This window comes from Nanorana parkeri, unplaced genomic scaffold (genome assembly GCF_000935625.1).
Source record: "Nanorana parkeri isolate BGI_ZX_2015 unplaced genomic scaffold, ASM93562v1 scaffold1748, whole genome shotgun sequence".
Taxonomy (NCBI): Eukaryota; Metazoa; Chordata; class Amphibia; order Anura; family Dicroglossidae; genus Nanorana; species Nanorana parkeri.
In genome coordinates, this window is record NW_017308016.1 from 178,597 (window position 1) to 193,542 (window position 14,946).

Here is a 14,946-nt window from a genome sequence, read left to right on the forward strand (position 1 = left end):
TTTTATGATATACTTTAAGGGGCTTCGGGGGAAATATTGGGGGTCTAAACAGACCCCTGATATTTCCCTTTTTAAAATAGAAAAAGAGATTTAGGACACTAAAGTCACTGAGTCCTCAATCTCTTTTTCTGTGTCCCCTGTTATCAATGACCAGGGATCCTCTATACTGAATATTCCTGATCATTCATAACATGAGGACAGAGTGTGTTTACTATAACCACAATCATAGATGGACAGGAGGGGCTGTAGAGGGGATGTAGATGATGTCCCATTCATTCATAATTGAGGATATAGTAACCATACTCTGTCCTCAATTATGTACAAACACTCAGCGATCACTGACTGCTTGTACTCACTCTCATTCATTCTGATTCGCTGTCACAGGAGGCTGAGCGAGCGGTGTAGGGAGGAGAGCTCAGCCTCCTGTGACAGCGCTGGCTGTCTCCGCCCACACACCGCTCTGCCGTACTGTGATAGGAGGCTAAAGTGGTGTGGGAGGAGAGACACCAGTCGCTCACATCGCTCTCCTCCCGCAGCGCTCGGCCGGCTGTCAGTTTCTCTCCTCACCGCTGGGACACAGAGCAGCGCCCAGCGGGGAGGAGAGAATATATACGCATGCACCGCTGTATCGGCCAGAAAATGGCACTTTTCGGCATTATGCCAAAAGTGCAATTTTCGGCCGATATGTTTGCCACCATCCTTGAGCCAAGTTCTTGGGTCTGTACACCTGATGTGCCCATTATGAGGGGCTCCCACCATCCCTTAGCTGAGTTCCCGAGTCTGTACACATGCTGTGCTGGGACACACAAAGCTCCCTGGCAGGATCTATCATAGTTAGGAACTTTTGGGTTTTAGAGGAATGGGGTATGGCTTAAGGTTCCCACTGTGTCTTCACTATTGTCATAACCCAGTCGGGGAGATAACCGCCACCCAACAGGCCAAGCTTGGATTTTCAGACCAGCTACTATTGCCACTATTAACTCATGACAAAGTGTTTGCATGTATTACTTCAATGACCTGTGACTGTTGATGTTGTGAATTATATAAGACAGAACATTACCCGGTAACATGCGATTCCAGCGCCCAGCCAGGCCAGGCAGGTAGGTGACTTCTTACAAGCCAGGAGGTAGGTCTTCTTGGCCTTCTCATACTGCAATAGAAACACAGACATGCTGGGCGGTTCCCTAGAATTATGATTTGCACCCTGACAGTATAGAGAACAGAATGTGATTGGTTCACATAAAACCTCATTACATGTGGACTTACCTCTCCTTCCTGGAGGTAGATGGACCCCAGACGGAGGTAGACAGGGTGTATGTCTGAGGGATCAGACACCAAACTGAGCGTGTGTTCGTAAAATTCCCGCGCCTCCCCTTTCCGGCCGTTCAGATAACGCAGGTGTCCTGTGAGCGCCCACACGTCCGGGTTCTGGGGGAAGGAGCATAATATTAGTCGGGGATTACACAGACAGCCCCCAGTACCGCTCAGCGGTCCATCGTTGTCACTACCTGCGGGTCCTCACATCTCGGCAGGAGCATAACAATAGCCATAGCGGCCCATGCGGCTGCTATGGGGCCTGAGGTTGGAAGGGGGCCCGAGGTTGGAAGGGGGCCCCATGAAGGATTGCTGAAGTTGATGTTCACCCTGTACCCCTTATGGCATTTCCAATCAAGAAGAGTGGATATCAGATGTACAGCAAGAGACTATGCAGACAACTCTCCTGCTACCTGTCCTTGATTTAGATTTTAAGGGTTTGCCAAGGGGCCCAATTAAAATTTTGCTATGGAGCCCCATGATCTGTAGTCACGCCCCAGGTAGGCTTCACCCAGGTAACGCCATAGAATGCACTGAACAGGACATACCTGGTGGTCAATCTGCGACGCCTCCTGCAGATTCTCATTGGCCGCATCAAACTCCTTTCGCAGAAGGTTCATCTGCACGTACATCAGGTAGTACCTACAGCTGGGCCCTCCGTCCGGGCTCAGGAGCTCGTGTGCCAGGGCTCTCTGGACAAACTAAAGAACCAAAAACTTAGAATCTTGTAAGAATGTGTGAATGTTTCTAATGTTTTTTAAAAAGATTCACTGAAAACCAATATTCCAGTTATGGGGGGACACTGGTGGGTTGAATCATTCACTGGTTTGTTATCTCTCTTGTCGGCCATGATGAGATCTGCTCCCAGTAATGTGTGTCATTTTCAGTTGTCTTTAAAGGCCTGGATAGAGGTGACATACTCTCATTGCCTCCAATTATTTTCTACATTGTGTTATTAGAGGTGCACCGAAATGGACATTTCAAAACCGAAACGAAATCAAAGTAAAAAAAATGTCAGGCCAAACCTGAAATGTTTTTTATTTAAATTTTTTCAAATTTTAAAAAATATTTTATAAATTTTTTTATAAACTTCTATTTTTTTTTTAGATTTTATTTTTATTTATTCATTTTTATTAAACATTTTTATTTTTTACTTTACTTTTAGGGGTTTCAGGGAAATATTGGGGATCTAAACAGACCCCTGATATTTCCCTTTTCAAATAGAAAAAGAGATTGAGAACACAGAGTCCTCAGAGAACACAGAGTCCTCAATCTCTTTTTCTGCAGCCCCAGTTATCAATGAACAGGAATCCTCTATACTGAGTGTTACTGATCATTCATCACATGAGGACAGAGTATGTTTACTATAACCACAATCATGAATGGACAGGAAGTGATGTAGATCCACAATCATGAATGAACAGAAGGTGATGTAGATCACTTCCCATTCATTCATAATTGGGGATATAGTAACCATACTCTGTCCTCAATTATGTGCAAACACTCAACGATCACTGCTTGTACCGCTCTCCATCCTGACAGCAGTCACAGGAGGACAGCGCTGACTGTCTCCGCCCACACACCGCTCTCCTGATCTGTGATAGGGGGCTGAGCGGTGCGTGGAGTAGAGACACCGGCCACTCGCAGCGCTCTCCTCCCGCAGCACTCGGCCGCCTGTGATGGTTTCTCTCCTCCCCACTGGGACACAGAGCAGCGCCCAGCGGGGGGGGGAAAGAAAGCCGGGATGCGCCGATGTATCGGCAGGAAAATGGCACTTTCGGCATTTAGCCAAAAGTGCCATTTTCAGCCGATATATCGGCGCATCCCTAGTTAATATGTTCTGTGTATAATGGAGCACCAAGGGGCATCACTATTTGGCCATTTAATTGTGGAATTTGAGAAGAACTGGTGAATGAGAAGAAGGAATCTCATGCCTGAGAGATACAAGAAGCTACAGTGTTATTAAACAGTGAAAAGAAAAGCAGCAGAATGATTAGCTCGCCTCACTGTCACTCTGCTCTCTCCTCCTATCGGCATGTCCATGGTTAGCACATGAGCACAGCAGTACAGCTGATTGACTCCTTGTGCTGCCCATCCCTTTCCAGTCTGAGTTTTGTTGCACCAGGTCCTATTCAGGTACTTACACTGCTTCTATTAAAACAAAAACATTAATGATGTAATAATAGAGTTGCATTATTTGTGTCTTTTATATCTATCTGGAGTTAAAGGAGAACTATGAGGTAAGTGCTTTTCACTCACCTCATAGTTCTAGCCGACCTGTGACAATTAAACTGTCACAGGTCGGCTCAGTAGATTGGGAGGTGAGCGAACCCATACCATTCGCTCACCTCTCGATCCTGTCACGGCTCTCTGCCGTGACAGGGGAGGGGCTGGATTCCCCCCTCCCCGCTCCGATCTGCCAGCGCTGACTGGCGGGACGGACAGGGGAGGGTACAGCTGGCTCTATCTCTAGATAGGCAGAGCCAGCTGTCAGTCACGCAGATGGGCGGATCCTGGCACAATTGTCGGGATTCGCTTCAGCTGCGGCGTCTCAGTATACCGCGAGCAGCAGATCGCGGTATTTTGCGGCGTCTAAGTAGTGACGGGAGCCTAGGGTGACGGGAGGACGCTAGTTTGTGTCCTCCCATTACCCTAAGGAGAACTATGGGGAAAAGCCTTAACCCCATAGTTCTCCTTTTAAGCTATTAAAAAAACAGCTATTTTTAGAGCAGTAGTGTCAGCGTCCCACCTGTGTGGCATTGACTTGGGCCAAGAATAGAGCCGTCTCCATGTAGATGCTGCTGATAGCGGCCGGAGGGTCGTGGCTTATACTGGGCCGAGCTCCTGGAAAAGAAACATGTTATAGAAGAATGTTAGCTTATACACCTAATAAGCAGTTATTTCCAGGCATGTTCAGTACAATCCTAACGGTCTGAAAACCTGAACTGAGAGAAATATATAAAGTTCATCTCCGGGCAAATATTAGGATTACAGGACTGTGGCTTTAGGTAAGTTTTAAAGGGCTTGGGAGGGGGCGGGCGGGCAGGTGTAGAGTGGACGGAACCCAAAGATGGGCTTCAAGGTGCCATTGCTGACCCCTCCTTCTGTCATGCTTTTGCTTTGACTTCCATTCCTCCTAATTTTGTCAGGGTCAGCAACCAAGAGCGTATGGAGACCAGTGACAGCCAGGTGACTAGCATTTGTACAAGGGGGGTCAGCAAAGGTAAGCTGTTCTACGTGACTCAGTAAAGCTTTATGTTAACAGGGTAGTGTTCAGAAAAGGTGTTGTGCATCGTGTTAGCAACGTTAATCAATCACTTATGTGCAAAACGTTTACGTGTGTTTACCATGTTTGGTTGTACACTAAGTCACCACACTGTATTGGTTGGATATTAAGTCACCACACTGTATCTGGTTGGATATTAAGTCACCACACTATATTGGTTGAGCATTAAGTCACACTACATTGGTTGGATATTAAAGGAGAACTATAGGGTCAGTGTTTTCCCCCATAGTTCTCCTTAGGGTAACGGGAGGACACAAACTAGCGTCCTCCCGTTACCCTAAGCTCAGTATATAGGGAGCTACAGCTCGCGGTATACTGAGACGCCGCACCTGGAGCGGATCCCGACGTAGATGACGGGATCCGCCCAGCTGCGTGAGTGACAGCTGGCTCTGCCTATCCAGAGGCAGAGCCAGCTGTACCTGCCCCCTCCCCCGTCCGTTCCGCCAGTCAGCGCTGGCAGATCGGAGCGGGGAGAGGGGAATCCAGCCCCTCCCCTGTCACGGCAGAGAGCTGTGACAGGATCGAGAGGTGAGGGAACCCGGTATGTGTTCCCTCACCTCCCGATCTACTGAGCCAACCTGTGACAGTCTCATTGTCACAGGTCGGCTTAGAACTATGAGGTGAGTGAAAATCACTCATCTCGTAGTTCTCCTTTAAGTCACCACACTGTATTGGTTGAATATGAAGTCACCACACTGTATTGGTTGGATATGAAGTCACCACACTGTATTGGTTGGATATGAAGTCACCACACTGTATTGGTTGGATATTAAGTCACCACACTATATTGGCTGGGCATTAAGTCACCACACTATATTGGTTGGACATTAAGTCACCACACTGTATTGGTTGGATATTAAGTCACCACACTGTATTGGTTGGATATTAAGTCACCACACTATATTGGCTGGACATTAAGTCACCACACTGTATTTGGTTGGGTATTCAGTCACCACACTGTATTTGGTTGGGCATTCAGTCACCACACTGTATTTGGTTGGACATTCAGTCACCACACTGTATTTGGTTGGACATTCAGTCACCACACTGTATTGATTGGATATTAAGTCATCACACTGTATTTGGTTGGACATTAAGTCACCACACTACATTGGTTGGATATTAAGTCACCACACTATATTGGTTGAGCAGTAGGTCACCACACTGTATTTGGTTGGTCATTAGGTCACCACACTGAATTTGGTTGAACATTAAGTCACCACACTGTATTGGTTGGATATTAAGTCACCACACTGTATTGGTTGGATATTAAGTCACCACACTGTATTGGTTGGACATTAGGTCACCACACTATATTGGTTGAGTATTATGTCACCATACTATACTTGGTTTGACATTAGGTCACCACGCTGTATTTGGTTGGATATTAAGTCACCACACTATATTTGGTTGGACATTAGGTCACCACGCTGTATTTGGTTGGGCATTAAGTCACCACACTGTATTTGGTTGGATATTAAGTCACCACTCTATATTTGGTTGGACATTAGGTCACCACGCTGTATTTGGTTGGGCATTAAGTCACCACACTTTATTTGGTTAGATATTAAGTCACCACACTTTATTTGGTTAGATATTAAGTCACCACACTTTATTTGGTTAGATATTAAGTCACCACACTATACTTGGTTGGACATTAGGTCACCACACTGCATTTGGTTGGATATTAAGTCACCACACTATATTTGGTTGGACATTAGGTCACCACACTATATTTGGTTGGGCATCAAGTCACCACACTGTATTGGATTGACATAGTTGGGACTGTAGGTTTGGGTTCTATAGATCCCCTCACCTCTCTGAGTTCCAGCTTTGCTTTTGGAGATGGTGGATGAAGGGGATTTTGGAGCGGTGTATGACGTCTTCTCCTCCTGGGGACGGCTGGCTTGTGACAGACCTCCTGATTCCGACTGGACTCTGGGGGACGTCGGCACATCCCCGTCCGTTACTTCAGCTGCTACTTTGGAGCCTGCCCCTGTCACCCAAAAAGTAAGAAAAAAATAGTTATTACAGAGAGGAGATGGTTCTGAAAGGAAAAGTGGCACTATAGTAATAATCTTGCTTCTTTTTCATTGTGGGTTGAAGGGTGAAAGGTGATTGGTTGGTAGAGACACAAGCCCTGTTTCCTCCATCTTTCAATGACAGAAATAAATGTTTTTATTTTACATTCTACAGAACACGGACAATGTCTGTAACCGCCTGTTTATACTCGGCCATCGGCTTTTAACAAAGATCAATATATATTACTATAATAAAAATGAGCGCCATTCTAAGCCGCAGTAAGGACCTCCCACTGATGCTGCCAGAGAAGAACGGAAAAGACCTTTTAAGAATATTGGGTTTCTGGTCCCTGCTGTGCTATATAGTTCTATTCTCTGACCCATATGTCATTTTATTGTCTTTGGGCGTGGATGTGATCTGGAATGGAGTAAGAAGTCAAGTCCACATCTCCAGCTTTCTTTTTCTTGGTTTGAATCCTGTTTCTAGATCCTTTCAATATTCACAAGTCCTGAAGAAGTAATTTGTAGATTTTACATACTAATAGACCAATTTTGAGTTTAGACTTTTGCACTTATTTAAAGGAGAACTATGATGGTTCCACTCATCCTCATAGTTAGAGCCGACTTGGCACAATGAAACTGTCACACGTCGGCTCTATTGATCCGGAAGTGAGCGAACACATACCGTCGCTCGCTCACTTTCCTATCATCTCCCTGCAGAGAGCAGTGACTGTCAGTCACCGCTCCCCACAGGGATTCCCCCTCCAATCCTCCAGTGCTGACTGGAGGGGAGGGGAGGGGGCGGGCATAGCTGGCTCTGCCTCTAAAAAGGAAGAGCCCGCTGTCAATCAGCCAGCTGGGTGGATCTCAGCAGTATTGTCGGTATCTGTCCCGGCTGCGGCGCTCTCAGTATATTGCGGGCAATAGCCCGATATATACTGAGTTTTGGGTCACGGGAGGAGGTTAGTATATGTCCTCCTGTGACCCTAAAGAGAACTATGGGATAAAAAGGTTACCCCATAGTTCCCTTTTAATGCATTTCTTGTCTATATATTCTGCATGTTGTCAACCCTGCACAGATGATACATAGTTAGCTTTCCAAACAAAATATCAGGGATTGCCAGACCTCTCTAAGCTCTCCGGGATATTTCGGCACCAGTTCAATAAGTGTCCCAAGTTTTACCATGGAATAGAAAATTAGACCTGGGGAGCGGTATCCTATGCAGACCAAGATTGGAAGACCAATAAGGAAGACCAAAAGGGGAACATTTATGATCTTCAAGTATTAGGGACCAAAACATGAATAAAAGCATTTCAGTTTTTATTTTCTCATATTAAAAAGGGAGATTTCTTTTGTCATTTACAAATGCTCCAAGTTAGATTATAAAAAGACCCATCAATAGAACATGAAGAAATCACTATTCAGGAAACACTCGGTATGGAGGAAGAAATACTCAGGAAGAGGTAACTCCATGTAAGGGGGCCAACCGGCCTGGTACCTGTGAAGGGAGAGAAGTATCTTACCTTTATCACTGGCCTCTGCAGCTGCAGTCCTTTCACTGTCCGGTACTCTGGACTGAGCCTGAGCCACTGATCTTTCCAAAGCCAGCTCAGCCTGGTGCAGCTTTCCAGCCTCTGAGAAGGCCATCTCCATCTGGATGTCATTTCCCTGGACCTCATAGAACAGCCCTGGTTGATACACCGAGAAGGAGGTTCTCATGAGTCATCCAGCACCTGACTGTTCAAAACCACTTTTATCCAAAGTACATAGCAAAACATAGAGAGATGGACAATTTTGCCAAAAAGTAATTTTGTAAAAATGGTGAACTGCTGGAACAATTATTTACAAAGAAAGTAAAAAGGTCAAAATATAGGTTGCTTAATAGGATTAGTTTGTAATAACTTTGGCAAGTATCAGTAAATATATACAGAGACTAAGCGTCATTCACACACAACGCAAGCAAAATTGTATATTGCGTATATATGCGCGTATATACGAGCGTTTATGCGCGCACTATATGCAATCCCAGAATGCATCACTCGTAATGGAATTTGTAATGTGCTGTACGCATGTACGCGTGTATATACACGTATATGCGCATAAACACGCGTACATACGCAGAAATACGATGCCCGGATGCATCTCTGTTCCATTCTGTTTTTGCGCAAATATACGGCTCCATACGCGGCTGTGTGTATGGAGCCATTTATTTGCATATGTTGCATATGGTAGAATATGCGCGTATATGCGCGGCCGTGTGAATGAGGCCTTAAGCTGGCCACATGTGTTACATTCTGATTTTATGGTCTCCTTTAGGTTTACCATTAACTATGTAGTGGAAGTATCTTCCCAATTAAATAGATTGTTTAGATAGGTCCTCACACCACGGATGTCTATGGCAACCTGCATGGATAGATTAACAGAACAGGTCTATTTACCTTTAGGCAGCTATGAATACTATGGTACACACTATATGGCCAGAAGTTTGAGTACACCTGACCATCACCTGCCAATGAACTTGTTGGACATCCTATTCCAAAACCATGGGCATTAATATAGAGTTGCCCCCCTCTTTGAGGCTACAACATCCTCCGTTTCTTTGAGAAGGCTTTCCACAGGTTTCTTAAAGGTGTCTGTGGGATGTTCTTATTCGAGAAGAATGTGTACATACCTAGCATAGTCCAGGCCAAGACACTGCTCGGGTGAACACAAGTCGCGTCTTCAAAGAACACCTCGGCATCCTCATTGTTATCCAGCAGAACAGCTACTATACCGCACAGGAGCAAACTGTACATAGAAGAAATAGTATTACCAAAATGTATGCACCCCACCCCAGGCAGACATTCAGATTTATTCTAAGGGCCTGTGTTCACTTATGTGCTTAATAACTTGTGTGTTTTTAAAGTGGAGTGAGGTGTGTATTGAACATAGGTTTTCTGTATGGGTTTTTCCCAGAGGGGAGGATATCTTGTGTGTAGCTCCATGCATATGTCAGCATGTTTCCTCAAGGAAGATAGTGTGTGAAAAAAGGGCACCAAAGCCATCAAGGAGCCCTTGTGACTATGTAAGCTCTATATATGGAGTAGAAACATGCTGAATAGAAACATCCCTGGAAGATAAATCTGATGGAACCCAATAAAGCCAATGGCCGGGTGGTCTTAAGGCTGATATCCGCGCAGACATAGAGAACATGCGATATGTATAGATCATTATTTCACCTATGGAGGCCCTTCAACAGCCAAAATGAGACAAATGTGGATCATCTACTCATAATGCAATCTGTGGTTGCTCTGGTGCGTCTGTCACCTTACCTATGTAAATATTGCCGGTTAAGGAGCAAGGCATTGTGGAAGCATTGCCGAGCTTTAATATGATCGCCAACCAAGAGGCTGAAACTTCCATACTCCAACCAGTGATCAGCGCATTGACGGTCACAAGCCAATCTCTACAGAGGAAAAACAAAAATGTGTTAAGAGCTCCCACTGATCAAATAAATTGCATGATCTATGATAACCAAGATAGAGCCATGGAGCCCCAAGCTGGAGCCATAGATCCCTGATCCCCAAATACTGGAAAACTTTCATCAGTAGTGGAATGATATTGTGAGTTGATAAGATACATTTAATGGAAGAGATTACTATGATGGTGACACCGTGATCCCGGGACATTGCCCAGGACACTTCATCCGGACTAAGGTTCAACATGCAAAACTGGCCCAAATCCCGGATGGTTGTCAAGTATGCACAATGTTGCACTAAAATCCCAAGCAGTGTTGTCAGCCCTGAGTTCCCCCCTGCTATAGCACAGGAAAGGAAACCTTCTCCTATCCTCATTTCTATAACACAGGGGAAGGTGCTCTGTAATCCAGCAGGAAAGAACTCGGGCAAGGCTGATAACACTGTTTGGGATTTCAGTGGCAGAGTTGCCAACTCAAACAGGAAGATAGGAGCTCACTGGATTTCGACTGGTATTTTTCTGTACTTGCAGCATTTCTTTTACACTTTAACACTGTGTAGCACGTTTGTTAGATGAGGGTATTATTTTATCACTTGTCTATTAAGGAATTATAAAGAACAAGGAACTTGTCTATTATTAGGAATCAGAGGTTTGTAAATGCATTCTCTGTAACCTGCTTGTGAGCATCTCAGCTATCTGTTCCTAATCTCACCACTTCAATTTAGAAGATTTTAGACAATGGGAGAGTAATATTAAACACTGGCATGTACCATGTTCTTTTTAAACTCTAATACATGTGCTGACAGACAAATTCATCTGGATTTCCAAGATAAATATGCACAAGTGACCACATTTGTTATTGCTGACTGCAGGCCTGAGAAGACCCTGGTCTCAGCCCCATGTGATCTCTATCCCAAAACATATGATACCTCCAATAATATACATGCCCCCTATACCCAGAAGTACCAGGTATGTTCCATCCATCCCCTACAGAGTAGTAGGAGATGGATGAAAAAAGGGGTTAAAGGAACCCTATATGGGCAAAGCACGGGTTTACTTTAAAGAAGAACTCTAGGAAATAAAATCTTAACCCTTGCAGTGGGGGTTAAGGGTTAAGTGTAAGGGTTAAGTGCTTGTTTTTTGTCTAGGGAGCTAAAATAACAGATCTGCTCACCTGCTCCTAGACCGCACCCTGCAGCCTCTCTCCTCCAGGTCCAGTTCAAAATATAAAGCCAAACTTTTTCTAGACTTGGATGAATTGGTGAGGGGTTAGAACAGGAGTGGGCAATTCCAACCCTCCCGCTGTTGTGGAACTACAAGTCCCATGAGGCATTGGAAGACTGATGGTTACAGGCATGACTTCCAGAGGCAGAAGGATGTTGGGATTTGTAGTTAAAGCACAGCTGGAAGGCCAGAGTTGCCCACCCCTGTTTTAGAAGCTTTGCCATGTTTCTTTATTACTGTCTGTGCCACACTTAGCGAGATTCCCTCTCTGATCACCAATGTCACCGGAAATAAAAGAGAGGGCAAATCAACATTTTTTTTATTTATCACCAGAACAGAAATAGAGGGGAATCTTCCAATGGGGACACCTAATCCCATGACAACTGTCAAAAAAGGGATATCCTTCACATTGGAAAGATATCCTCTTACTTCCTGTTGAGTCTACAAGACAGGAAGGGACAAGAAATCTCCCTAATTTGACAGCAGTTTGAATTCTCCCCTGCTCAGCTTTAGATATACTTTAATCACATGACCCGGAAAAGCGCAGACCTGTATGAGCGGTGGACATAGGCAACCAATGCCAACGTATTTGTCTTCTTTGCAAAGAACAGCCGAACATGCTGTAAATCAATATACCATACCGAGCATCTTCTCACCTCCTTATAATACATCTCAGCCAGGTTATAATCTTCATTCATCTCCGCTTCTTTGGCAAATCGCAGCAGCTGTTCTGTATCTGTCATAGGGTCAGGGGGCGGCTCTTCTCGGTCATCAAAAAGGGTCTGGGTAATGGAAGAAAGAGCGGCACACCCATTGATGACTGAATACATGTTCTTCTAAACTTCTGGAATATCCAATGTAATTGCCTACTTCCCATATGTAAGACTTCTCAGATCTCGCTGTCCCTTACCTTGTTCAGGGAAATGTGCATCTGATCCACCAGGTATACGTACAGCTCACTCAGGAATGCCTGTAGCTGGTCACGGTCCTCAAAAGCTGTGGTCCTCAGGTACTTCTCTCTGACGATCTTCACCACTGCATGCTACACACACACCAAGAACAAAAGATGACCTATCAAACCTCATATGAATACATAGCACGACAGCCACATCCAAGAACTATGCAGGGGCACGGACTGTTCCCATTCCCAGGTGGTCAAGAATGCAGATGGGTCAGATGTGAAGTCTGAATGACTGATTGCAAAATGATAAGGTATCAAGTGACCACATTCAAGATAACAAAAAGAAAAGGGGCGTCCCGAGGACGGGTGTCACCTGGAGCAGCGACCGGAGCCATCTTGGTGATGGACACCAGAAGAGAGAGGAGGGGATGTTCACCCGGCGGGATGAGGTATGCCGCTGGGTCCTCTCCTCTCTACTGACACTATCGGGCTCTCGGTCCATGACCGAGTGCCCGACTTTTTAGAGGGGTGACAGTCATTTTGGTGTCACCCCTCCAATGTTGACACCCGGGTGCGGGCTGCACCCTCCCTGCGACGCCACTGGGGATGAACCAAATAAAGGTGTTACCTAAGGTGGCCTGAATAGGAGCCTGCCTAGGAATGCCCACTCCTCCAGAAAGACATCCACCCATCAAGGCATGTTATTTGTATAACTTCTCCCAAGTACCTGCACGCTGCTTGCATCAGGACGGCTATTTAAAAGAGTACTGAGGCACCGGCTATAAGGAAGGGGGTGCTCCTCCCTTTATACAGATCCAAAAATGAGTGTCCCTTCTGTTATTTTTACTGTTCCTACCTTCATTTGTTCCTTGAAAGCAAAGTATTTCCCTGAGCAGTTTAACTCATAGTTGAGCTGACACTTCTGTTCCTCTAAAACTTGGGGCTCAACTTCCAGCCCGCAGGGACCTTGCTGACCGAACAGATCACAATATTCCTCCAAGATGGCTTTCGTTATGCTGGTGACCTGGCTGTGATAATCGGCAACTGCCTGCCATAAATTGAGAGAGGCACAAAGGGTTGTTAAACCCCAAACAAACAGCTAAATACACAGTTGAAATGAGAAAGTGCTTTTTTTTTTTTACTTGCCTAAACCATGCTGATAACATATTCTGTCTCTTGGCTCCTGAGTGTGCATAACAGAATTAAATTCAAACCCCAGCACAAATGTTCTACTTTGTTTTGCAGAGAGCGGGGAAGGGTAGGATTTTTTTATTTTATAGGCATCACAGGTGCTGGAAGTATTTAACAACCTCCCCAATTGGGTCACAGACAGAGATAAAAACCTTCATATTTCTATTAATGATGAGGAGTGCTGAATAATCTCCATATGCATTGAAAAGGTTGTAAGTTTTTGTACTGGAGTCAACTGGCAGCTCTATTGGTCTGTTTGTCCCAAGCATTCCACAGATGGTTCTTAGGAAAACGTATTTATGGGATAAAGGATAGAAGTGCTATTCTAGAAAGTTCAAAGAAAAGTCCGATATAGAGAGTGCGCTTCAGAAGGACCTGTGTGTTTCAGGTTGCTGTGCAGCTCCTGGTGTGATCGGACTGGGGTATCTTATATGCAGGACTGGATTTACTCTCTCTGCTGCCCCAAGGCCAGGCCCTCCCCACGGAGAATGGCAGATCTACTGGCTGCATACAATGTCACCGAAATCGCTTGTACAAAACAAGCTGTAGCTTCCCCGCTGTACATTTAGTTCTGCTTGCCCAAAGAAGGGCTAAATGTAGAAAACAACTACCCGCACGGGCATCGGGAGATAGGAATTCCACACCCCTGCTGCCCCTCTACTTCCTGCTGCCCCGAGGCCGGGCCTTGGTTGGCCTTGTGGGAAATCCGGCCCTGCTTATATGTAACACGTAAAAACAAAAAGAGAGAACCGGAGCACCACAACCTAGCGCAATAAAGTTTGTTTTTGGAGGGGCAACAAATTATTTTCAGATATGCACTCACATGTGACGGGGTTTATGGGAAGCTCAGCAATGTGTAGCCTTGCGGAGTGACGTGGTGTCAGGTGGGTTATTCAGTGGCTGGGAGGGACTCAGCTGTGGACTCAGGTGGAGGACAGGGTTTCGGGAATCCAGAATGACAGGAGAAAAAAACCTTCAGGAACTCCGAGGATCAGCCAACATGCACACCTCTCACGCAATCTCAACATCATCAACCATGAGGGTGAGTGTACCTGTTTTATTCCTCCTATTGCACGGTCAGTTACTCACATCATCTGCTTCGTTTTCTCCTGTCATTCCAGATTCCCAAACCCTCATCCCCACCTGGCGGACACAGCCGAGTCCCTCCCAGCCACTGGATCACCCAACTGACACCATGTCACTCCGCAAGGATACACATTGCCATAAACCCCGTCACATGTGAGTGCATATCTGAAAATTATTTGTTGCCCCCTCTAAAAACCAACTTTATTGCGCTAGGTTGTGGCGCTCCGGTTCTCTCTTTTTGTTTTTATAGAAGTGCTATTTTACATATGGTATTTTTTATTTAAAATCGCCAAGGAAAATCCAACTGGCAACACTATGTGTTCTTTACATCCCTCACGTTTTCAGGTCTCCCGTCTTCAGGGCTGAAAAGGATCAACTGAAATGAAGAGAGATATAAGCCTCCTGTCGGATCTATCAGTATTAAATTACCCATGCCTCTGATATTATTGTCTGGGCCAGATTTCAG

The 14,946-nt window shown here is 45.3% G+C and overlaps 1 protein-coding gene across 1 annotated transcript in view; it reads right to left on the bottom strand.

Moving 5' to 3' along the window:
* Positions 1-14,946, bottom strand: part of CFAP70 (cilia and flagella associated protein 70) — a 35,615-nt gene that overhangs the window by 3,158 nt on the left and 17,511 nt on the right. The window contains exons 14-24 of the mRNA XM_018571390.1: positions 13,060-13,251; positions 12,213-12,344; positions 11,959-12,084; positions 9,934-10,067; positions 9,294-9,409; positions 8,146-8,310; positions 6,417-6,596; positions 4,064-4,158; positions 1,863-2,015; positions 1,267-1,428; positions 1,061-1,150 (exon numbers count right to left, since the gene is read on the bottom strand). Coding sequence (XP_018426892.1) covers positions 1,061-1,150; positions 1,267-1,428; positions 1,863-2,015; positions 4,064-4,158; positions 6,417-6,596; positions 8,146-8,310; positions 9,294-9,409; positions 9,934-10,067; positions 11,959-12,084; positions 12,213-12,344; positions 13,060-13,251 — 1,545 coding nt within the window. The remainder of the gene's footprint in view (positions 1-1,060; positions 1,151-1,266; positions 1,429-1,862; positions 2,016-4,063; positions 4,159-6,416; positions 6,597-8,145; positions 8,311-9,293; positions 9,410-9,933; positions 10,068-11,958; positions 12,085-12,212; positions 12,345-13,059; positions 13,252-14,946) is intronic.